The sequence below is a fragment of the Anser brachyrhynchus genome (assembly GCF_964034855.1).
Source record: "Anser brachyrhynchus genome assembly, chromosome: 7".
In the NCBI taxonomy this organism is placed as follows: domain Eukaryota; kingdom Metazoa; phylum Chordata; class Aves; order Anseriformes; family Anatidae; genus Anser; species Anser brachyrhynchus.
Window position 1 is genome coordinate 19,584,353 of NC_137701.1, and position 26,664 is coordinate 19,611,016.

At 37.0% G+C, this 26,664-nt stretch overlaps 1 protein-coding gene across 5 annotated transcripts in view; it reads left to right on the top strand.

Moving 5' to 3' along the window:
• OLA1 (Obg like ATPase 1) overlaps positions 1–26,664 on the top strand; it is a 129,209-nt gene that overhangs the window by 56,307 nt on the left and 46,238 nt on the right. For all 5 annotated transcript variants that reach the window (XM_080600856.1, XM_080600859.1, XM_080600857.1 and 2 more), the window contains one exon: positions 20,123–20,298. In XM_080600856.1, coding sequence (XP_080456982.1) covers positions 20,123–20,298 — 176 coding nt within the window. The remainder of the gene's footprint in view (positions 1–20,122; positions 20,299–26,664) is intronic.

Genomic DNA, 26,664 nt, shown 5'->3' on the forward strand with positions numbered 1-26,664 from the left:
AACCCTACAGAAGACGAAAAGTTGTAAACCTAAGCTACGGCCTTGCTGAACACTCTTAAAAATGCAGCTGTGCTCAAATAGATTTTCTTTTCCATGAAGTAGCTTTGATATGGAGATGATAATATTTTAACGTTTGCATTTCAATGTTATGGTTAAACTGATAAATCTTTAACAAACATTTTACTTAGATGAGATTAAAAAATATATATTATTCCAACATCATTCTGAGCTGCTAGCTAGTAAAGCACTGATTCGTGTTCTTGTCCTTTCATGTGTTTTCCTCTTGTTGCTGTTCTTGGAATGTGTGTGTAAACAAGTAGGAAGAGAGAACAAAAGTGACTTTTTAAAATACTTCTGTATCCTTTCCAAGGGCATGATTCTTTTATTTTGTCATACTGTGATTGTGATTTAAATTCAATGAATCGCAGTCAAGTTCTGCTCACTGTTAATAAAGGTGGCTTGGTCAGAACCAAAGCTAATCAGTATTATATTTATAAAAAATAACCTCCCCTTTTGCAATATTTAGTAAATTTGCCAAATGACATTAATATCTGCGCCATATAAAAAGAGTAATTTATTGTACAAGTTAATTGATCATTTACAAATCCACCTATTTGTTGTTTGGAGAGAATGTTTCCTGGTAGCTGATTTGTCCTGTGCTGAAACAAAGTAACACCGGTATGCTTGTTTAAATTGTTTTTCCTCTCTGTATGTTTTCACTGTGAGTGGTTTTGAGCATTAATGGAATGCAGTTGTGTTCTCTGAGTAAATAATGGGAGAGATTTGTTAGGTGTATACACATTCTCTTCCATACAAAAGCTTTTAAGGTATCACCGTTAGCCTTGCTTTTCCCTGTTGCTGGGGCTGGAAGGGACAGTGTGAGTACTTCAGCAGGGTGAAGGTGCCCTGCAGCCGAATCGGCTAGGCAGTTGTCAGGCAGCTAGCTCACTAAAGCTCAACAGGGTTTTGGTTATAACACAAGAAGAAAACCTTTGTAATTATCTAATATTTTGGTTTTAAGGAAACCCTCTACTTTTTTTTAGGAAAAAAAAGTTTGGGATATTATTGAGTTTTCCTTTTCCTCCCTTGTGTTCGTTGTGGTGTTGCCATGCTAAGATGTTACGACTGCCTCGTTTGGGCACTGCTGCTCAATGAACTAGGCACTTCAGAAGGTATATACATCATAATTCTGATCTTCCCTAACCAGCAGGCTTTTCAGACAGAAAGATGTCAGTTTCCCATAGTCATGCTGTAGAGGGGGACGTGCCTGCCGTTTGCTGTGTGCTGAACGAAGGGACCAGCCAAGTCCAGGAGCGCAGTGCGAGTCGGCAGGCTCTGGCTGCGTCTGCGGCCCCACCGGGACAGCGGTGCAGCGCAGAGGCTCTGCCTCCCGGGGTGATGCTGGGCACTGCCTGCATGGAGCCACCCCAGCAGGCAGGCAGCTTCTTTCTGCAGGGGATCCCCAGGCCAGCGTGCCGGCTGGAGCCAGCCTCTCCTCGGGGCACCAAGTCCGAGCGCGTGGTGGGGTCTGGTGGTGCTGCGCCGGAAGGTGGTGAGCGGCTCGCTCACAGCTGGCACCCTGCTCGCGTGGGGAATTGCTGCTTCTTTGCATCCCCTCATCCACTTCTCCTAAGTAGTAATGCCTTTCAAATGCCACCTCTGTCAGCTGAGAAACCTTAAAGTATGCTTTTCTCTTGTCTCTTGCTGTTTGTGGATTTTTTTGGCAGTTCCTCTGCAATTGGCAGTAATACACATTTTTGCTGCACTTTTTTGCTTTTTTTTTTTTGCCTTCCTACTTGTTTCCCTGCTATGTAATAGCAGGATGCCATTGGTTAACAGGATTGTAACATCACTGGTGTTATTTACTAGAGTGTTGCTAATTTATTGTGCTTAGAGCAGGGAAAATGTGAAAAACAATAACTTGTTTGCAGACTCGGGTTGAGAGGTGTAAACTTCTTTGCTAGAAAGGTATCTTTGGGACCACTACAACTATGGGAAATTGAAATGTTAAAATTGGTGGAATTTGGTACCTTAAGTCCCAGTTTAACACAGGAAAACTTCTAATCTCACTCAGAAAATGTGTGAGGTCATTTTTTTTCTGTTTTCAACTTTGCTTTGTGGAACAAATAGCTGTTCTTTGTTTTAGAATGAGCATAATTATGTGGAAGTGCATTATTTTTGCATTACACAAGCACTGAATAGAAATATTTCCACATAACTAGAATGAAATATTCAGCATATTTAAAAGAAAGGGCCTTTTAGAAGCCTTTGGTAAGGGAAAAAATACTCATATGATGCAGTTTGAATGCATAAATCAGTCTCATATGTACAGTATGCCACCAGATTTAATATGTTGATGGAGTGAGCAGACAAATAAGCTGGGCATGTGCATGTCAGCGCAGAGGAGGAATGCAGATGGAGAGCGAGGCAGTGTTTCCCTGGAATGTAAAAGGCACTTAAGGCCTCTCTTAGGAGGGGATATTGTAATATTACCAGCAAAGTTGTGTTAAAAATTGAAAGCCAGTAACTGAAAGCACATTGTGAAGAAACAGATGATTTTAATGACTCCAAGAACATTTTTAAGGTTAGTAATCAGCAAACCACAAAGAAAATTATCTTGTGATCAGGGTTCTGATTTTTCACTAAGATCGAGAGCCTAGTCAAAGGTAATCCATCTTCTGTTCACTTAACCTGTTTTTTCTTAGCTATACTGCCTATCCGTTTCTTTAAAGAAAAGGATTTTATATATGTCTGTATTATTAAATAAATGACGGAGTAGAAGCTTAACAGCCTTGTAGAAGTTCCTGTCTTCTCAGGGAGCAACATCTCTTAAAACTTAAGAAAATGATTTCATGGAAACAAATTGTTTGAAAAATCAGCGTTGAGTAAACACTGGTTTGATAATAAAATGTGGCCTCTTTTCATACCATTGCAGCAGCTATACTTTCTTCGTTTTTTAATATTTTGTTTTTAGTGGAAAAGTTTCCTGTTGATTTGTGGTGTGTTTCTAACCTTCTTGACATTTCTGTATAAGAGTTTCATAAGTTCTGAGCATCAGGGTTTTCCTGCCAAACAAAAAGGAAAGAATCTTAGATAGGTAACATATTCTTTCTGTATTATGCTGTGTTATGTGATACTGATTTTTTTTAAATTTCTGATCAAATTTAGCTTAGAACATTTCATTATGTGAAAAGGTAAGTGTAGTATTCTTTGTAAGGATTGCTACCAAAAAAAAAAAGGAAAAACTGAGCAGTAAACTACGCCTTCATAACAAAGCTAAACCGTTTTGAAATCGTAAGGTTACAGAAATACAGGACACAACTTTTAAAAGATCTGCTTTTTCGTCAGAGTCTCCTTTCGCATCTAGCAGGCGATGTGAAGTCTGCTAGGACAGGACAGTTCATCTGGCCTGTGGCTTACTCCTTTCAGCACTCTTTCCTGTGACCGAAGGGCACGCAGGCTACAAGTGAAGCGAAACTTCACGAGGTGGTGACAGTGCTTGTTGACCCGGTGTGCTGGGGCTGTCTGTAGTAGTAGTGTCAGAGGCATCTGAAAATTCTTAATGTTGTATATGCCTTCATCATATCCTTTGAATTTTTTTTTTGCCAGACTGTTTCCATCTAATGTGGAAAAAGTATTCTGTTTCAACATTTTCTGTTGAGTGTCTACTAGTTTTAGAAACCCTAAAATAATTCCATATATTTCCTACACCCAAGGTAAATGCTACATGATAGCATCAGCTTTTGAGGGAAAAAAAAAATACAAGGAAACTTGCTACAATAATTGGATGAAGATTTTTGTATAGATATAGGTGCTGATAAACAAGGACTTCCTTCAGGTACTTCAAAATTATAAAATAATAAAAAAGGACTTCCAGAAGTGTAATGGTCAATATGGTCCTTTTCTTCTGGAGGATTTCTTTGAAAGCCAGAATGTTTTGAGATGAGGATTTTTCACTCTGCCTGAAAATGATTTTTAGGTTTATTTTATCAGGAGAATAAGGGCAGTATCAAACTAGACTTTGAATGAAAGATGTTGCATGCTGGAACTAGCAACTAAAATAGTATTTTTTTATTAGTCTTTTTTGACTGACTGTGAGTTTAGGAGTTTATATTGCAGCCTATTTGGAGGAGGAAAAAAAAGGAAAAAATTTGTGGTAGAGGTGATGTTTAAAAAGGCAGCAGTTAAGAACACACTGGTATTGATTATTTCTCCTTCTGAAACGCTTGGGTTTCAGATACATCTTTTTTAATTAGAAAGGTAGTGTTTTAAGATATATGCTTCCTTGTGCAAAAAGGCTGTTTCTGTTGTCCTGCTTGATGTTTTTTTACTGCACGATACACATGTGATGTTCACATGTGGAGGAGCTGTGGATATTTACCCTGAGAATTTGAGCATACCTTTATGTAAGCACTTCTTGTGGATTTCAGAACATCCGTAGAAAGGTAGACATGCTATTGCTAGCTTATAGTGACTAGGAAACTAAGGCAGTGCTGCTGAGAGGGGCCTTGTGCCATCCGTTAGGTGGTGGCCACGTGGTTTTACTTGTGCACTGTCCCGCTCCTGCATATGAGCCCCAAAATACTTGGGGTGCTGCACCAAACTTTACGGAATGCCTGATCCTGTTTATTACTAGCCACCAACTAATTTACAGGTGCAGTACTTATGTATACCCATTTAATAATCATGAAGCTGTGGAGAAAATGAATACACCTTTATATGTGCAGTAAATTGAAAGCTTAAGTTAAATAGATAAGTAATGCTAGAAGCGTATATAGAAACTGGTGGTGACTAGTAAAAATCAGAAGAGATTTTCATCTGAAAGTCTTGCTTTCTGTTGAGACTACTGCTAGGGCTGCATGTGTCGGGCCCAATTTTGCCTGGCAAGCATTTTTAGGTGCTACTGTTAATACAGACAAATATGAAATATAAAATAAACCCAACTTCTATTTGTTACCTCATAAAAATAGCACAGAAAGGGAAATGCCACTGTTTTAAAATGGGGATTTAACTGGAAAACAGAGGAATTGCCTAACAAAGAGTGCAGCGGAACTGCTGTTGCACGCCGGCTTGTTGAGGAGATCATGGCGGGCGCCTCAGCTGCCATCTCTGAACTGAGGGCCTGGGTGCCACCGCTACAGCTGGGCCCGCGCTCTGCTTCCTGCCCCCGCCGGGTGCTGTGGTGATGGCAGCGTGCGTCCTATGGCTGGAAAAACAGGGGAAGCTCCTACTGTACCTCTGCATAAATAAGGGTATGATGTAAGAGGTTGGGTGTGCCTGCAAATGCCGAGCTGTACTCAGGAGTGCAACAGTTTGCCTTGATGATGCTTGTCCTACACGAACCGTGTGGTGAAGGGGTAGTCCCCAAACTGCTCACCTAGCCGTGCATAACTTAGGCTCATGTTTTCAATTCATAACGTATCATCAATTCAAACCGCAAAGTTGAAGTTTTTAGTGTATTAAACTAGGTTTGTAGCAAATTGTTTCGTATGTTACTGTACTTTATAACATCTTTGTCTTTTTCTATCATTAAGAAAAGTGTTTCTGTAATGTTAATTAGCTAGTAACTGCTGTTTTCAGTGTGCTTTAATTACCGTATGTTGCTTGATTATATGTTATGAAATAAACTTAAGGTTATTCTAGATTGTTAAACGGTGAGCTAATACGTAACTACTGTGCTTAAGACGAGGTTTTTCAGATATGGTGCTGGGGATATTAGGAGGTGGAATAGCTAGACAACCAGACTCATTCCTGAGTATTTGAAGACAATTTTAAGAATTGCCTCTTAGATTTTAAAACTACTACTTACAAGAAATATCTGGTAAAATACCATGAAAATATTTTGAATCATAACTGTACATAATCATAAAAAAGATTGTAAAGATGTAACTGTTGGATGATTTGAGAGTGTGTAACTAATAGGCATCCTTTCCTGACAGTCTAATGCAAGATACTTATTTACTATCACTTAAGAATTTTTTAAAAATGCTCCTGTTCAAACCACATTTAGTAACAGTTACGTTCAAGTAGATAAATTACATGTGTATACTACAGACTGTGTATCTGAGTACTGACATCTGAGTGACAGCTGTAGTTTTTAATTAGCAAATGTTTAAATAACTTAATGTTTGTGGGCAGTTTTATATTCAATTTCTGATAGAACAGTGAAGGTTGTATTTAATGTTTGTTGTGTGGTCAACACTTGTTTAAAAAAAAAGGTAAGTTTTATAGATGAGTTAAAAGTTCTGATAAAGTAAACTTGACTTGCTTAGATATTAAGAAGTTTAAATAATTTATTTCTGAGCAGAATTTTTTAGTATTATAAAATGTATCCTATAACTGCTTTGTCTCCTCTGCAAAGTTATTTAAAGTAAATTTTTTATTAGCGATTGACGTAACTGATCTAGCGCTGGAAACCACTAAGAATTTTAATATTGTTCATGTATAATTGCCTTAATCTCTGGTCTTTGCAGGAGATGGTGCTTTATAAATACTCAAGAGTTTTTTTCCATGGTGTTTCTTTCTCAGATTGCTAGAATAAAATCAGTATTTGTTTCAGTCAATTGTACGTAGAAATAAACAGTTTACATTTTTAGCTGATGCATAACTTTTTCATTTTCTTTACCATATCTTAAATTCTAGCCTCATCCCATTAAATTTTGTGGTTATGTTAACATAATTCCCCTCAGATCTTCAAGAAGTTCAACGTAGACAGTTGTATAGTTTTGATCATGAGCTAACTTTGAAAATAGTGCAAAATGTATGAAGACAAATCCTATACTATTCCAGTTTATTTTGTCCAAAGATTTTCATTGTGTCTTTTGCAGAAATATTTTCAAAACCACTTCACCAGAAATAGTAGCTCTCAATAAACCATCAGTCAATAAATTATTTTGATTTTTTTTTTCAGTTTCTCTCTTAAAGAGTTTTTCTTTGAAGTAGAGCAACAGTATGGCCCAACAATGTCAATACTGATAAGGGTAAGGTCAGCTGGGGATTTAGTTGGTGGTTTTCTCCCTGTAGCCTAATAAAATGAGGTATTTTAAGTGCTGTAGAGAGGGTCTGAATTGTGGCTGTTGTCTCAACCAAGTAACTGTTTAGGAATGCTGAAGACGCTCTTTTTTTTCATTCTAAGAAAATAAAATAATTACGTGTTCTTGCCTCTACAAATGTTGTAAAATCTAATGTATCTGTTAATTTTACTATTTATAGTGGATGCTGGGGCTTTGTTACAGGTGGGTCATTTTCAGTTTGATATCAATTACCATAGGTGGTGTTGTAAGCCTCACTGTCAAGTCACTAATTAATGATTTTTAAGACATTATCATTATTTATTAAACTTACTGGTTATCATGTTAAATAACATTGGTGGCATTTTTGTATGGTAAGTTGCAAATCTTTGGGATTCTTCAGTCACCAGATAGCTTGCTTATATATTTAGTGATTATTTTTCAGTACTGCATTTTTGATGCTTTGTACTTTGTTGACAACTTAGTTACAAGAATTAAGTATTTCTAGAGTTAACTTCATGGAGTTGTTTTGGGGTTTGGGGACGAGCATCTTTTTGGGTGGAGGGAATAATTTTACGAACGGCTGTTATTAAAATAATAGTGTATAATTCAGATTTTAAAACATTTGAATTTACTTTGAAAAGATTTTCAGATATAAAGCTGTTGTGCCCCTGACAGCACTTCTGACTATTTCAGTGGCCGACTCAAACATTTAAGAGAAGGAAAATATTTCTTTACACAGAGGGAATTGGGCTGGGAATTGGGAACAGAGAGGGAGGGGAGAAAAAAACAACAACTTGAAACCCCCCTCTGATGATGATTATCATGAAATTGAGCTTTGCTTCAAGATTGTAACCGATGCTATGCTTTCATAATTTAATTGGTATTTATTTTCTTGGATTTAACTGATGTGAATTTATTAGAAGGTACCTATAACAAATTGGATGTATCAATAAGTAACTTATTTACAGAATTATTGTACTCAATTGTGAGACATTTAATTGCAGTTTGCTTCCGTCGTTTTTCTTGACAGCTGTTGAAAATAATGTGGTAAGATTGGATTTATAGCGACTTTTAGGAAGCAGATATTTGTTCAAAAGCAGTCGGAGAGTGCAAAGATCCATGCCAATATTCAGAATTCATATTTCCCTTGAATGGAAGGTTGTGATAAAATGGTACATGGTGTGTTTTCATTGCCTGTTGAAAGACTTTCATGCAGTTAAAATAAGCATTTTGATGGTGGTTGAATTAAGAGTTTTTGTCAGTCTCTTCTCATCATGGATGATTAGACTAAAACGTCTGCTTGTCTTGACTTGAGATCACCACAGCTTCAGATAACATGCTTTGTGATTGAAGGTCGAAATATTTTGAATTCTAATAGGCTGCCAGATGAATTGCTTGAAATAGACTGTAAAATTTCAAGGCTTCCTTTTCCATCTGCTGTGAAAAGAACCATTGGGAATGGTTGAGCTTGATGATCATAGAATTACGGGATGGTGATTCTAAAACCCTCAAAGGGAAGTTGCTATGGAGATCTAGTTCCAAACTGTGAAATGATTCACCTCTGAAAGGCTTCAGGGTCTGAGAAGCTGAACACATCATTGTTCAGGTGGTCATTGGTTAGGAAATTGCTGGTGCCTGTGTAATCAGCACTCCTGTGGTAGTTAACGATCTAAAAAGGTTTGTTCTGAATGATGTGGGACAACAGCAATGTGCATAAGATGGCTTCTCTCAATCATAGTTTGCTCAGCCTGGTGCTTGTAAAAATACAGTGAGCTAAATGGCAAAGAAATGAACTGCTTCATTGAGGAAGTCTTTTAAAAACAAAATTTTTTCCTGTGATGGATTTGACATCTAAAGTAAAAGGAGAAGAACCATTTCAGCTTAAAAAGCTGTGGTTAGATGTTGCAAAAGTATCACATTTATATATTTATTTTGCAAGGAGCAGAATGGTGGGGCTGTGTATTCGTGCTTGTTTGCGGGTTAAAGGAGTGGTACTATTGGAAACGGAAGTTTTCTACTGAGTTGCACCTCAGGAATGTAACGAAGTAGCCTCAGTATGTTGATATTTCTCCCACCCTGAAGGTCCCCTTTTAGAGGCCTAGAAGATACTCTACTTTGACAGTTATGGGGAAAAAAATACTACCCCGTATGTCCAGGATCAAAGTTAATCAAAGCGTATGTTGTCTCTCATTGTTTCTAAGTTGCATCTTTTCAGGATAGCAAAAGGGAATAAACAGAAACTATTTGCACATGTGCATAGAGCGATGTGTTTTGCCAACTATTGCTAAAATCTGCCAGCAGATTCTTAAATTACTTGGGAACTTAAAAGACACAAATATTTAATATGCTTTTTCAAGGAAGGCAGAAGGCATTTGCTCAGTGTACAAGTAGTTACTGACTACAGCTGTAAGTACCTCGTTCAACATAAAACATCTGTTTGACCATATAAGATTCAGATGGAGTTTCTCTTACTGTTTTATTTGTTGTATATCTGTTCAGTATCATCCCTTGTCATAGGTTCTCTTAATGGGATTTTGTAAAGGCGATGCCACCGGCTACTAGATGGTGCCAGATAGTTACAGAACAACTGAAATGTTCCATGAAGTAGTTGTCATTGAAGTAAAAGATTACTGGAAAGAAAAGCAAATCCCTGAGCGTTCAGGATTTCTTCACTGAAATGATGTACAAAAGAGTGAGTTCTTCACTTCCTGTGGAATAACTGGTCAGCCAATCTTTACAAATATGCGTAGTTTTGTGTTGGAATGCTGTTTTGTGCTTTATATAGGAGGACTAACATCTGAAGTAAAACGGTAGTGTTGGGTTTTGTCTGGTTGTTACGGTAAGATTTGAATATTGATCAGGAAATATTGCAAACCATCTTTCTCAGCTCTAGCATCTCAAATAAGATGTAAATGATATTCTCTTTTGTTTTCAGTATTTCAGGTGCTATTTTAAAAAGACAGTTTGGCATTTCTTGTGATCCCAAGGCTGTTCCCTTATGTGAAGTCCAAAGAACTGTGACATCACCTTTAATTTGGTGAAAACTAATCATTGAATGTGAAAAATAATGATGAAGAACAAACTCTCAACAGCTAATGATTTTTTTCATTCTCAACAGGAATTCTGTTAAATTTTTGAGAGTTCTGCCTGTAAAGGTTCTATTAAATTAATATACAAAGAACATATCTGTATAAAGTGTATTATGTTACATTAAGTTTATGTACTGCATTCTAAATGCAGAAGGAAAGTTGTGTGATGGAGCACATTTTCATAAGGTAAATTTACTGAGACACTTTTTGCTTTTGTTTTTGAAGATGTTTTATTCACTTAGCAACACAACACTTCATTACTTAAACCATATATGTGCGTAATGGCACTGACCAAAAAACTTTTGCTTCCTGAAGTCTTTATCAGCTCTGATTTTTTTTTTTTAATAATTTGACTGGTCTTTCCTCAGGTTATGTTTACTCCTCCTAACTCCTATTATGCAATGACATAGATCCTCAAAAGAGAGACATTCGGATATGTAGAACAAGGTTCTTTGTCAACATATGATGAATGGAGTTTACAACTCCTTATAAATACCATTCTTTTAAAAATTCAGCTACCTCTTGTTTATAAATTAGTCATTGTTTACACACGGTTTTATTTTCACTGTGCTAAATTGTATAATATATTTTTTCATAGCTTTTTTGTAAGGCAGTGCGAGAAAGTTTGACTCGTGTAGTATTCTTGTTTAACAACAATTTTAAGTTTCAGAATATATGGGAACTGCTTAGGTAACTAACCTCTGGTAGCTGAAAATTTTTCATTACTGAGTTTTGTCTAGGTATTTATATATCTTAAGATTGCTTTGAACATTTTTGAAGAGAAGTTGCCTCATTGGAACGTTTTTCAGTAATTCTTCTTTATACCCTTTGCTGTAGGTTCCAGGAGGGTTATAGCTTTACATTCTGTGTTGAACTGAACTGTTCATTCTCTGTTCATTATGGTACAAAGACTAATAGCATTGCAGTGTGTTGAGGATTGCAGAACTGCTTGGACTTTGTTGCAGCATTAAGGATCCAAAGCGGTTCAATAGGAGTCATGGTAACCACTTGGCAGTGCTATATGAGACCTGATAAAAAGTTGAAGGCTGAAGTGTTTTTAGGTATCTCTGCATCATTGGCATAGTCAATCTGTGACCCAGATAAACTGTCCATGAATAAAGTGTTTGCTGTGTTCCTGGTCATTTGAGGCCAGAAGGAACCGTCCCGTGGTTTTCCACTGGTAGTCGCTAGTTCCTGTTTGTGATCTATGTAACTATATTGTCTTAAAACACAGTTATTGGTAGCAATTATATTTTGTTATGGTGACTGTCAGGAATTCCAATTAAGCCTGGCTCTGTAGAGAAGACCTGGAAGACCGACCTTCAGTCAGAAAAAAAAATGGATAAAATGCACTGTGGAGATGATGGTGAAAGTAACACAAATGTGCAGTCATATATATGTGCTTATTTCTACTTCCAAATGGTTTCTGCTTGGGAGCATTTTTTTTTCCATTGTAGATGCCATCAAATTACAAATACATGAGTTCCAGTCTGGTCTTGGGTAGAAATGTTCTTCTGTGAATGGTCTGGATACGTGGTTCACAGAGGCGTGTTAAAAGTTACCCACTGACGTTTGTGGCCAGACCTTCCCAAGCGTACCATGCTTTATGTAGGCGACGCTGCTGTGCGAGGGCTTAGCAGGGAGGGTGATCCCGTGGGGACTCTCCCTTGTTACTGTTTGCTTCTCTTTTCAAGACTCTAACTCACAGAGGGAGGTTTTCAGTCATTAGAATGTAAAATGAAATGAAGCGTTGCTGAGCTCAGGTTGACAAGAACACTTGTCTCTGAAGCAAACATTAACATTCTTCAGCTTTTGTATGTTTTGGAAATTTTGCAGTTATCCAGGCTGGGTTCCAAACTTCCCTTGTTGTTCCAATTAACACAGTTGTGTTTTGGAAAAATCTGAACAGAGTCTAATTTTTCCTAGGGAATTCTCTTAAATGATTTGTGTGGTGGTATGTCAGCCATCTCACAAAGTTACGTTGAGTGCTGCCCTTCTCAGTGTCTTACGATAATGATTCCGTGCAAATTACTGCATGATGTGATCCTGGACAAAGCGGGTTGCCAGAAGAGTTACCAAGGAGTGTATCCCAGATGCTACTTGGTGGACAGTGCAGTGATAATATTTCAAATGTATGATCAAGGGCAGTAAGAGTGAGCCCTCTCCAAGTGGAGGCATGAAGGGCTCAAAGATTATTCCTTCAGCTTTCAAATAATGCTCTTTACCCGGTGCAACCAAGTTGATAGCAAATCTCAGCAGGTAGAAGGTTTTGCCTGCGGAGCATTGACTGCATCCCAGTGGTGCTAGGATGAAAGAACAATGGCAGGTAAACACATTTTACATCAGAAATAAATCACTAATATTTGTCACACAGATCCAAGGGTGAGGACTCTGGAACAAGATTTTATAGATAAGTTCAGTGGAACTACTTTCTTGGTAACGACTTTTCTCTTAAAAATGCTTCCACTAGGAACCAGATTGTAGTTTCTTCTGTTAACTTGCATGTCCTTAAGTGAATTGCTTTGCCTCAGGTTTTCCTGTGGAGGTTGTAATTCTCATCCCTGACTTTGTGAAATACTTACTTGACAAGTACTTTTATGCAAATATAAACTCTTTGTATGCTCGAGAAGTTGATACTACAGTCATTTAAAATCCTGTATTGCTGCTGCATGCTCTCATTGTGTGTGTGCCTGAGCTGAAATAGACTTGCCCTTTTTTTTTTTTGTCAAATACTCCCAGTAGATATGATATTGAATGGCCTGCTATTCAACTGCTATTTCAGACTTTTGGGGAGGGATGCTTGCTTTGCGCTCTCCCCACTACTGCAATATTAGGGCTCAGCAGGGTAAGTGTAGCTGCTTATCTTTTGTAGAGGTAAGTAATGAATTTGAGTCCTAATACCACACCAGTCGAGAGAGCCCAAAGCAGCTGCTTTTACCATCCCATATCTGTATTGCCATATGGTACGCATAAACCATAACCTTGTGTTCAAAGTAGTTAATGCCACAGCCAATATTCTGAACTGTTTTTCTGTTACTGAAAATCAGCTAAACTTGAGAATAAAAACAAATGTTTTTAATGGGAATTAAAACCTTTTCTTACATTTCTACGGTGCAGGTAAAACAAAATAATTATTGCTACAGTGACTGCTTGCATTTTAAATAAATTTATACACATTATTTTTTTAAAAAAATCTAGTTAACTTTAAAATATGTAAGTTTTCTTGTCATTTAGGGTTCTGTGAAGCTGATCATCAAGAGGGTTGCAAATCATTGGCGGTTTCTATTTTCAGAGTTCCACATCCCAGAGTAATTTGCTTTAATTTCACCCAATTTAACCTATACTTCACACCATCACCATTCAGCTTTAATAGCTATGTTCTATGCATAAGAAAAGCAGATAAATGTCCACAATTAGACTGCGAGTGATTACAACTAGTTAGGGCTTTATGAAGACAAAACTTAAAGGGCTGTGGCACAAAACAAAGCCACAAAAGATGTCTGAAAAAATTCTTTCTTCAGAAGTCAAGGTTTACTTACAGCATTTTATTTAATTTTTTTTGTACTTGATTTTGCTTATGTTGAAGATGTAGGCAGGTGCACCTTCTTCAACTGAAAATTACTCTGCTCAAAGAATATTAGGTTTGTGTTACAGGTGATTAATTTTACTTGAGATTAGCTTGCAAGGGAAAACATGCTAAACCTACTTCATTTGTTGATCCTTTGTTAACACGTGCTACATTTAAGAATCTGTAAAATACGTTGACTCTTACAATATCCTTTTGCCCTTCTGATTGTGAGTATGCACAGTAAAATGTACCATCATCGAAGTTTAATGCTCTCTATAATGCTAAATGCACTTGTACCTCAGTCAGAAATGTTTTTTTTTAACCATTTAAATCTTTATAATACTGATGATAACATGTCAGACAAGTCTAAGTAGAGATACTATTTATGATTTAATGTTTTTTGACATTTGTAGTCTTGTTTCTTTTGACAGCTCAAAGAAACATTCTGCTTCTAGCCCCCTGCCGAAGTTACCCTATTTTGTTTCTTTTTGTTCCCCCCCATTTCTACCCTAGTGAATGGCCAGATAGGTATTATTGCTCATTTACTTCAGGGCTTATAACAGGGTATGTATCCATATTGTGATGTACTGTATCAGTCTGTGATGAGCAGCTCTTTTTGATAATAGTCATTGAATGTATGCTTGCGAGTAAGTGCAAGTATCAATTATTCTTTAGGTCTGGTTTTTGGTGGTGTTATTAAACATTCTTTTATAGCTTACTGACAAGAAGAGGCTGGTCATTACCCTAAATACCGATGGGTGTTTCACCTTGTGGTGCAGTTCAGATTTTGATCAAGTTGTGAATATCAGTCTTAATTAGAGCATAACATAGGCCAATGCAGTTGCTTACCTTTCGTAAATGAATACAAGATACCAAAATGCTGTTATGTGGAAGCTTAATATTAGCCAAATATTTTGTTCAATTTTGCTTTAAGGATAAGGGTAATTAAAGAAATGAAGAAACTGACATAAGTATAAATTAATTTTGAAGATATTAATTAATTTCCATAATTGCAATTAGGATCAGAATAAGATGTCTAGTATTATTTTGATTTGGTTTTCAGCATCTCGGTAGCTGCTCAGAGCAGACAGGAACAATAAAGTTTAGGCTTTTAGGCAGCTTCGTTTTTGCGTCAAACTAGTTTTATATGCTATATCATAAAACTTTCAGTCCAATCAGCAACTACATTTAAATACTGCAAATTGTGGCAGCAAAACAATAATTCTGCTGATTAGCCCCTTTCCATTTCTTGTAAGTGAACTGTTTATGCTGTTGAGTACCTTTTGAAAAAAGAAAAAGCCAAAACAGCCTTGATTAGTCAAGGAGTAATTGGATGACTTGATTTTAGCAAGAGAATGAATTGGTTGATGATAGCCTGTAACTAAGTGTAGTGGTTCTGTTCAGATGAATACATAACATACAGTCATCAGATCTTGACAGGTATAACATAAGCAATGCAAAAATCTCTGGAGGCTGAGAGGTAAATTTTGTCAAAGAATTTTGAAGCTGATTCTTGAAAGAAATGGAAAGAAACGTGCATGCCATTAGATGATACCGTTTAAAATGTGGCATTTGTTACTGCTGTGCTGTATACATATTTATCTGTTACTACTTTTGCATGTGAAGGAGAGAAGATGAAGTCTGTGTGGTCTTGCTGCCATCAGGACCTGGCAGATAGGCAATTCCTGCTCTTCTTCAGGACAAAAACAGTGTTTCGACATCTTCTCCAGCCAGTTATCCTGTTTTCCCCATCTTAGTTATCCAGTATCACTTGGAAGCAAAGTGCAGAACCAGCTGTCACTGCGTTACTTCTTCGGTGCATCTTTTTAAAAATATTTTTTACCTCCTAGCATTACATTTGAACATGTATAAATAAGTGTCATTGCTAACTGGATTCTCCAAAGAGGTCTGCAGGTGCACTGCCTGCAGTGACAGAGTGGGACCCCGTGCAGAGCTCACTTCTGGTGTAGGAAAAAGATCCAGACTGCTTCACAGCACTGTGGGCCCACCACACTTCGGCCCTGACAGCCCAAATAAACCCCACAGCCAAAGATAAATCCTTCCCTGAAACTGGAGAATCCTTTAGGTTTGGACCTGCTGGCAGCTGAAGAGGGAGCTGGATAATTGGCAGTGGTAATTTCATATCTCCTCCTTTCTAGTAGCTTCAGGCTGTCGTTACTTTGGTGCTGTTAGGTGGCAAGATGAACTGTGCTGCTGTTAGGCTTTACTTTTTTCCTGTCTGACGTACTTGCCTTGTTTTAATAATGATACCTGTATGTCACTAAAATGTTATGGGAGTTTACCACAACAGATTTGTTCGCTTACAGCAAGCGTGATGTTTCTAACTCTGTAGTCATTGTTCTTTTACACCAAAGGAAGTGGAAGGGGTCCACCTTTCAAGCTCAAATGCAAATCCATTGACATTTTCTAGGTGGTAATTTGAAAAAAGGTTCCTAGCTAGGATAATTGAAGAAAGACTTAGATTCCACTCAACTTCTTTTGAAAGGCTGACAGACCTCTGATGAAAACATACTTCTGGTGGGACACACTGGACACCAGAGAAGTCATAACCAGTTCCATAAATAATGAAATTATTGATTATTGTTTTCTGGTTGACTTTCCTGTGTCGCTATATGCTTATCTTTAAGCAACTTCATATTCTTATTCACATAGCCATACTTTCCAGAACTGCTTCCTCCTGCCCCTTCCTGCCTACCCTGTCTCATTATAAATGTCTTGGAGAACAGGGTCATCCATCATTTTGGGCTTCTTTTCTTCCCCTCAAAAGCTTCAGTTAGGATTCTTAGGTGTTGACAGAGATGCTTTTTTGGGAAGGCTCTTGAGTAAGACTTTTTACGGACACGTTTTTTTCCTGCCTAGATGGTAAACTGATTCCTCTTTTTCTGGAAAAAATACTGGGAGTTCCTGAAGGGCATAAAGGCAGTTGAACCAGGTTACTAGTTGCTGCTTTCTGCTTTGGAAGCCAGACCACAGGGCTCAGCAAATGGTAACCAGACAGGTGCAGGTACGCTCTTAGAGGACAGAGCGTAGACAAGTTTCTAACCGTGGAAAGATCCCCTCACATGTACAGCAGTTGAATCCTTGCTGTGTCAATAAGAAGATGGACATGTTTGTGTTTGAGGTTCACCATATTTTAAACACTGCTCATAATCAGAAATGCTAGCAGGTGACCGTAGGTGTTCTGTTTTTTATCGACTATCCCATTCGTGTTCTTTTCTTCATCTAGATGCACCTTTAGTGTGGCTTCAGGGAAACTTTTCTCCCTCATCTTTCTACCAAGCTTTTTGGTCTCCTTTTCTCCCTTTCCATATTATTTTTACTTGCTGATTCTGTTGTAATCAGTGATCAGTATCAGCTATGTCAGTGTCAGCATTTCTTACCAACATTTGTCTTTTATTTGCTATCTTCAGAGTGCAACATGTCCATAAACTGCTTTTAAAACTTCTTTTTAAACTTCCTTTTAAAACTGCTTTTAAACCAAGGACTGACTAAAACATTATTCTGTAATAATAATTACAAAATTCTAAATTCTAATAATTTAACTTAGTTATTTTCTCAGTTTTGCTTTTCCAGATGATCTCTCCTCTCCACAGAGCCTAATCCCTTAGGTAACCACCAGTTCTTGCTTACTGATGTCCCTGGATTAGCCCACGTTCAGTTCTGCAGGCTGGAGTTGGTTTCCCTACAACGCTCAGCGTGATTTGTGCTATTCCATCAGTACAGAGCGGGCTTGAGGCTGGTACAATGGGTTGTCCAAGATTGATCCCACATGGATATCGAAATGAAGTTATAACTAAGGCTCTTTCATCAGAGTAGTGTCTCTCTCCCTTCTCTTTTCCTTCTTCCTTGAGTATCCCATCATCTTTGTTCTGGCTGGGCTGTCAGTCAGCAGCTGATCTGTTTTAGGTTGATGACTGAAATCTGTGTCCAGTACATCCTGAATTGAGAGATTCAAAAATAAACCTTAATGCCTCTTGCTTATGAAGAAGTCTCTCTCAGTTTATGCCAAAATCTGGACGTTATTCCAGCTTGAGGGTCTTTTGTGTGTACAAAATTTTATACCTAAATGCTTTCGTATGGACTGCAACTGTCTCAATGGGAAGATTTTGATTTCTCTTCTCCAAGTGTTCCTGATAATTTAAAAATATCTGTCATGATTAATTTAATTGACTTCCTGGTTATTTAAAAAGTAATTATATGAGCTTTTGTCAGCACGCCTGTTGATATGTTACATCCTTTCCAAGTTAAGAAATGCACTTTTCTTCTAAACTCAGAATTGAAAATTTAGGCTCACAATCCAGTGTTTCAATAGAACATGCAACTAGTGTCTGTTTCTTTCATGAGAAACTCCTCACCTGACCAAGCAACCCAATTAAACAATTTACTACCTATTTTTATGTTCTTAATGTGGGATCTCTATAGTCATAGAGCTTTTCTCCTCGCTTTTATAGTGTGGTTTTTTTTAAACCCTGTGGACACCAAATGCAGCAGGAAGATGTGAACAGCTTGAGACTATATTATTTAGATGGTGATGCACTCTTTTTTTCTTAATACAAGGAGGAAAGCACTTTTTACCTTTTTTTAGCTGACTAAATAGTATAATCTGTTGAGAAGTCTGGGCAGGTAGAAGAATTTTCTTTGATCTATATGGTGACATATTCCTACTCTTTTTTTTTGGAGTAATTTCCTTGTATATTTAAACAGATCCGTAGAATGACGGTTTCACGTATTCATGCATCCAGACAGCCCACGTCCCATTGCTGACTTTGGTGCACAGATAGGGATTTATGGAAGACAAAGGCTACAGCACCTCTTCTTTAATTGCCTGGCATTGGTATGGGTTAGCGTAGCAGGTTTTCATTTGACGGAGGCACATTCTCCCGTCACAGCCAGCATCAGGGCTGCATCTGTTGCGGAGGTGTTTTTCTTGTACTGGGGGACTCGCAGATGATCTTTGGAGAGAGACAGCTGACGGGAGAGCAGGAAACTTCCCCTAATCACTGTTCTAAAGACTTTTCATGTTTATGTGAAAATGATTTTCATGTTTGACTGCCAACAACATTTTAAACCTGTGTATTGTTTGTTTTGATGTTAAAATCTTTATTGCTAAAACCCCTGTTTTCAGTAATTTAGAAGGAAAAAATTCAGATGTGTGAGACAACAGAGTGTCTCAATTTTCTGTCAGTTGAAGAGTGCTTCGTAGTCTACCATTTCTCCTATTTTATATTTAGTACAAGAAATGCCTTTTTTTCCCCCTGTAAAAAAAAAAAAATCATTTTGGTAAAGTTTAAATAAAATTCTTATCATGGCTTATTTCTCGGGCATATATTTAATGTTACGGAATAGGCATGCAAATACACTGAAAAATTATCCAGGAACTAAGTAACAAAGTGTTAATGTTTTTATTCTTTAAATATTTATTGATTTATTTTTTTTTGTGATGCTGTTTATCTGATAATTTAAATCCTAGTTGAATTATGTTGCCAGATTGTCTTCAGAAGGGCATGAAGTCAGCACACATGCTTCAGTAATATCTGGTTGTTTTACCCTTATGTTTCCAGTTGGCAATTTGAAATTATGGCTTCAACTGCACTTTAAATATGTGATAATAGCATGTGTTTCTAATAAGGGCCAGCACCATTTTGTTCAGATAGTGTGAATGGTTGTCACTCATATATGACAAATGCACCTTCATCTGCTTCTTTGATGGCCCCCTAAAAACCATACCCTCAAATCAGGCCGATGAAATTAGCTGCTGTGTAAATTGTGTGTCTGAGTGGTTCATTATCTAATCACCGTCAGAACCACAGTGATAAAGTAGATTGAAACAGGGAAGAGGTCTGCCAGATGATTTCAGGCCTTTTTTTCTAAACCCCGTTTCCCTTGGAAACACTAAGAGTCGTTCAGAACTTCAGAATTCTTTGTCTAGAACTTCTTTTTTTCTTAATGCATAAAATTGGTCAGCCAGTGAGGGCTGCCAGGATGATTTGTAAGGTTTTCTTTCCACCAGTCGTTTAGTCATTACTGTGTGTATTAAAATGTTCCACGATTTTGAACTTGGCTACCATGTTTGCTGTTGATAGATAAGACACTGTTAAATACAGTGGTACCAATTTTCAGGAAAGTGCTCTAATCTGTTCCTATTTAGAAAAAACTCTTAAAGATGGCTTAAGTGCTCTCCTGAAATGGCAAAACACTATGCTTTGCATGCATGTGTATAAATCTGTGGATTTTGGAGTTGATACATAAATTAGCAAACTACAGCAGTATGTTATAAAATATTGCCAGTAACAGTTGTGTACAGGCAGTAGAACAGACCTGCCGACTTTACTTTTTCATACTAAATTCTTGTGACTCTTAATAGTCTGTTTTAAAGATCTGTATTCTGTCTTTTTACCTTAATATGTAACTTAAATTTTTCTTTGGTTTAGGAGCATTTGAAGATGATGATATCACTCATGTTGAAGGAAGTGTAGATCCTGTTCGAGACATCGAAATAATACATGAGGAACTTCGACTTAAAGATGAGGAACTGATCATGCAGAGTATAGACAAGCTAGAAAAAGTAGCTGTGAGAGGCGGAGACAAGAAATTGAAACCTGAATATGTAAGTATAAACGTAGATCATTAAGTACTGCCTGCATTGAATTGAAATTTTTACATTGTTGGATTTTGCTCATGATATCGCACATGCATAATACAAAACACCACTATTTTTGTGTATTTTGAAGTAATTATTCTAAGTTTTTTAAAAAAAAAGAATGGATTATTTGCTGTGTTGAAAGTTTAAGATTTCAATTAAAAAGGTAATTGTCATTTTTTAAATTTAACTGTAATGTTCTTGCTGACACAAGTTTATTATGAGTTTCCAGTGCTTCATCAAACTTAGATCAGGGGTTTAGTTGTAATTCAAAGTACAGCAGTGACTTCCAAATTATTCTTGCTGTTAAGTTCCAGTCTGATGTTGATACTGTATTCCTAGTAGCCTCAAAGTGAATATGTTTTTCTTGATGTGGTTGCACTTTGTGTCTTTTAATGCACGTTAAATGAAGGCTGCTAGTTGAAGTTAATTTTTGAATGTGGTTGTGGAAAGCTGTTAAATGAGCTCAAATATCATGGGGTAACAGTGGTTGTTTTCTGTAGATTAGAAATATATAATAGTCATCAACTTCAAAGGATATTTTTAAAATTATTATTTTACTGCCACGTGACTTTCAAGTCAGCTATGTTTTGCCAGTAGTCTAGTTATTAATTTTTCTTTATTTCGTTAGCCTTCCAAAGGTATTTCTGGTGGAATGTAAAGCATGTTCTCTAATTATTACATCATATCAGTATGGAAACAGGATATTTATGCCTAGCAATTATGAAATAAAAAATATTGTTTTATCCCATAGCTTTTTAGATAGCAACTAGTAAGAAAAATATTGTCACAGCAGTGCTGGTATTTTAGTTTATCAGCATTGAAGCACACTAAGTTTTTTTGTCTCTGACTAGTGTTTGGCAGCGAGTAGGATGTGAAATTGAATATCCCGCTCTAAGATGCGGTGTTTAAAAAGCACTTCCTTGGTGACTTCCCTTAGTGAAGTATTTTATTCCTCGGTTAGTCGAAGTGAGACTTATTTGGATGATTTGAAGGCTTTCACGTCAGGCAAGAGAGATTCAGGTGACCACCAGAACCCCCCGATCCTTCTCTGCAGAGCTAATTTCCAGCAGATCAGTTCCCAGCCTGTACGAGTGCATGTGGTTGTTCTTCCCTAGGTGTGGGACCCTGCACATGCCTTTGAGTTTCAAGAGGTTCCCTTCTGTCCATCTTTGCAGCTGGTTGAGATCTTTCTGAATGGCAGCGTAGCGCTCTGGGGTATCAGGCACTCCTCCCACTTTTGTATCATCAGCAAATCAGATTATTCTACAATCAAGGGAGACAGTAAATTAAAAACTCAAACCTAGAAATGTAATTCAAATCAATTAGAACTTCAAAATCTCCATTATTAACTGGTCTCTTCTCAGCTTCAGTTTCTCATCCTTTTCTTTGCCTCTTCCTTCAATCTCCTAACCAGTACTTAAATCTGTAGTTCAGCAGTCAAATGGATTTTGTCATCTTGTGTTTGTAATTTATACTTCCTGTTATTCCTTGGGGGATTTTAGCCTTTCTTTATGAAGTCACACACGCAAAACACAAGGTTTTGAAGTTGCATTGCTCTGCCAGTTCTAACCTCAGTAACAGCTGTTACACTCGGTCAGTTTCAGCTGAGTTTGTCAACAATAGAGGTTTCAAAGGTATTAAATTCTTTTGTTTCATGGAAATGGGTGGCTTAACAGAAGGGAAAGGCACAAATAAATGCTTCCGTGGAGACAAAGGCTCCAAGTAGGAACTCTGCTCTCTACGGTCACCAGAGAATGTGCCCAGGGAAGTGCAGGGCATCAGGTCCTGCTAATCTTGGGACCTTCATGCTTGTCTTCCTTTGTGGCTTGTATGCATGAATTGTAAGGTGGGCGGTAGAACTTAGTAAAATGGACTTCTTTATGGTAAAGGTCCATAAGAATTCTGCCCAGTTACTTTTCTTTTCCTGGTAAATTAATCCTCAGGCCTGGTGCCTGCCAATAGCCTTGTGTAATTGTAAGATCATAATAGCGATTCTGAGTTTTCCATCCACTGAAGGGGTTTGCATAGATGTCGAGTCATTCGGTTGTGAGCTGCTCCTCTGCAACCTTTTTTGTCTTTTCCTTTAACATTGTATGTCACAGTGAAGGCATGTGGTTGCATTTATATGATATACTGGAGAATTAACTGTGCAGTTAATGACTTAGACATATGGTAAGAGAAACCATAAGGAATTGGTGGTGGTGGTGAAAAAGACGAACAGTTAAGAACTGCACCTCCATGCAATCTCAGAATTGGAACAGGCTGCCCAGAGGAGTTGTCGAGTCCCCGTATTTAAGAGATGTAGATGTGGTGGTTAGGGATGTGGTTTAGTGATAAGACTTGGTAGGTGAGGTTGATGGTTGGTCTTGATGATCTTGAAGGGCTTTTCCAACCTAGATGATTCTCTGTTAAGAGAGTATTTTGGGCCTCCTCTTCCCAGGGCAGAAAAGTGATTGAGACAGCAGTATAAACTGCTAAGGATATATTTTTTTTTTAAACAGGTTATCTTCATAAATTGGGAGGGAATGGAAAACTACTCAGGGTTTGCCTTTTCTTGTGTTATTTGCCAGTATAATGTTAGACATAGATAATATTCTGCTCTTCCTGTAACAGAGGTGCTCAACAAACAGCACTTGTCTGTCTTCTGAGTGTTCAGTCATTTTCCCTTTCAAGAAAACTGGGAGATTAAAAGGGGAAAAACTTTCTTAAGCACAGTGTTAAAATTTTAGTCTGTCTCTTTCGTAGTTTCCTTTTCTCATCCTTTTTGGAGGAATTTAAGGTAAAGACACTTCAGAATTTCTTAAGCGTTTTAACTGGTTGAGAGTTGTGAAAGTTCTATGGTTCATTCAAATAAAAATACTGAAAGCTTTCTTACCAATATCACTTTCAGACCTTTTACTTGCTTTCTTTCCCCTGCTGAACAAAAACATCTAGCACTTGAATTGCATTTTTCATTTCTTTCCACTTTTTTGAGAGCACTTTGAAATCTATTGAGGAAAAACTATATAAGATTAGGGAAAGAAGAAGAAGGTGAGGAAAGAAAAGAAATAGTATTGATCTTAGTTGAGCGTGTTTTTCCTTTGGTTGTTTGCTGAATATAACAATAAGCCTAATATGAAAGCTAAGAAAAAGTCACTGATTTCAGAGAGACTATAATCTGTGTGACCTGTGTAAACTTATTGTTGGCATCAATGGGGATTTCACTTTGAGCTTCATGGAACCTAATTGAAAGTGGAAGTCATTCTTTTTATTTCATAAATATGAATCCTCTGCTTTAGAGGAGAGGATTCTCTTCTTTATCAGTAAGCCTCCACAACTGTAACTTGATAGTCTGAAATCTCCAAAAGGCGAAGAGGGGAAAAAAAAAAAAAAAAGAAAAAAAAAATTGTCAGTCTGTATCAGCCAGCAATTCTTAAATCTGAGATTTTTATTCGATTGCCTGTCTTCACACCTGTGCTCTAACTTGTTAATTATCATTTTTCTTCATGTAAGCCCACATTGCATACAGTTGGTAAGTTCACCTTTGTGCAGTGACCTGGCTTTGCAGTTGAATACAGTGTTAACTGTTCGTGCTCTCTCTCACAGAATTGATTTCTCAATCTCCTGTCAGCAGAAATAAAATAGCCAACTGCTGTTAAGAAGCCATCAATGAAATCATTTTCAAGTTCTTCTTAAAAATCAATGACACGATATGGTCCAAGATCAGCAACATGCACTGTTGACATAGACACGGAATAGCTTCCTTCACATTCACTTTTGTGTTTTGCAAGTGTTCTTCTCACAGGCTTCTTAGAAATGATGTCTGTTTTTTTACTAAGGGTACTATTCTTTCAGACTCAGTATACATTCATATATTATTTTGACTATAACCTTCTAAATGAGGTATTATAGAACAGAAATATCCCCAATATCAGCATGTACTAAAATGGTATGAGAATCACTTCAGAAATTAGAGTAATTTAGATTTTATATATTAAATCTGCTTGGTGCTGGTATCTGTAGAGACATGAGAAAGAAGTTGAGTTAAACTTCTTTATTATTAGCTTATTCATCTGTCATTTTGGGTAGCAGGAGATTTCAAAGTAAAATTCAAGTACGTAAACTTATAGATCTTGTTTTAAATACATATATGTACATGCGTGTATATATATGTATTTGGTTTATGGGATTTTCAGTCCTGGAAACGGAGGTCTTCAAGTTAATACAATATAATACAGTTAAGTGAACATTATTACAGGATTCTCTTCCATTACCCTTCCCGCGTGATTCAATTCTAGTCCTTAGAGATTGACCCCCTGCAATTGATAGCTATTCATTCAATCCTTTGTTAGTGCTCCAAATCTTGAATTCCAGCACAGAATAATTCTTAGTGGTAATGGTATAGCGATTTATATATCTGACCGTAAGAATATTATTTATAGTTGAGTTCATACAGATTGTTGACTTCAGTGATATGAAGACAAAATCTTTAGGTCAGGATCAATGTCTGCAGTATTTGAACTTCCAGTTTTCAGTTCAAAGGATGCTTTTGTAAGTTCTGCAAGACATCCAAATTCTGTTGTCAAAGTCTGTCAACTTGAAAATAAGGTTAGCTTTTGAAATTAAACACTTTTTAAGAGCAAAAGTAGTAGCAATTGTGAAAAGAATTAAAGATGCCTTTTAATGTCATGGTATTAGAACCATCTAGTGCAGAGGAAACAAATCAAGCTTTGCTTTGTTATTGCAGTGGATGATAAATTAGTAATTGATACAGTGACCAAAACCCCAGAGCATAAACACCTGTCAGCAGATATCTTGTGTCTATGTAATCTATGGTTCTTCCTTCCTCCTCCTTTCCATTTAACATATTGGTCCTGTCCTGATAATACAGTAACCGTTCGACAGTCGTTTCTCTTCATTTAAAATTACCAGTACTGTTTGGGAGATGATTCACAAACCGCAGAGAGGTGGTAGATTCTGTTGCTTCTCATTACCACTATGCTAGATGAAAACAGGGTGAAAATATTTCTTGCCCGCGATATTCTGATGAATGGGATTGCACTGAGCAAAATTCACTGACCTCGTACCGCATGCACTCGCCAGAGTTCTCACGGATGGATGAACTCTTATTTCATCTAACTGATGATGTCAGTTGGGAATTTTCACCTTTCTTTCGTTCCAAGTTGAAGATAAATACAGTAGTGAATTGTATTTTTTTTTTTTGTCAGTTGCTTTCATCTGTTTTTGTGAGGAAAGTTTGAGAGGTCAGTTTGTTCCACTGGAGATGGAAGGAAAGGAAGAGTGTATGTGTACGTTATTGACACACTTTTTGCCAATGGCTGTTAACAATTAGTAACTTAAATGTTAAATCATAGGGAATCAAGAAAATATTTGTGTTCTTGATGCACGTAATTATGCCTAAAATCTTCAGTGGACCATTTACTGTGCTTAATGTGGTATTTAAAGGAAATTAAAGTTTATTCTGAAGAACGTTGTGAATGTAACAGGAAAATATTCATGGCAGATGTTTGTGAATTAATTGGTAGAAAAGCCTGAGGTGGAAGTACATAATGTATAAATACACGTTTGGATTTCTTTTGGTATTATCAGTAGACAAAGAGAAGTCAATGCTTAAATACTTCCTGTCAAGGCTGATCTTCCCTGCATAGATTTGAATAGTGGTTTAAAATAATGTCTCTTTGGGAATGTCTAGATCAAGCCACAGTTGTAACTTGTAAATAGACGATGCGTATCACCAAAACAACTTCATATATGAATAGTTGTATTCTGGAAAAGGCATCTTTTTCAGTTGGATTAATTCACTTTTAGAACAAATACGTTCGCACATGGATTTCTTTGGAAATAAGTGTGTGTACACAAATGCAATAAGAAAAGTTCAGTGGATGTGTGGAGAAAATGTCACTTTTCTTTTCAGTACAATTTCCCTGTTCTGAATTCCTGAATTGATTGAAATAATCACTTGCAGATAGACTGATTTCTGTATTTGTATACTTTTTTCTTTGAGAATCTGCAAGTTATTTTTTTTTAATGTATATGCCTTAAAACTTCCAAGGCTGACCAACACAGGAGAGAATTTGGAGCTTATTAATATGAGTTACGTTGCCTGGAATGGTTTTAGAATATTTTGGGTGAAAGTACTTGCAGTGGTTCATAAACATTATTGGCATCTAGCTCTGAGTAAACCTTATATCATGTACAGCTTGTACTGGCTCTGTTAAGAGGTATTGAATAGAAGAAAGGATAATACACTTGTCCTAAATCCATTACTTCTCCCATTGTATTTTTATTAAAGTCAGTGAGCAAGGGAATTGTAAGAGATTAGACATTGTT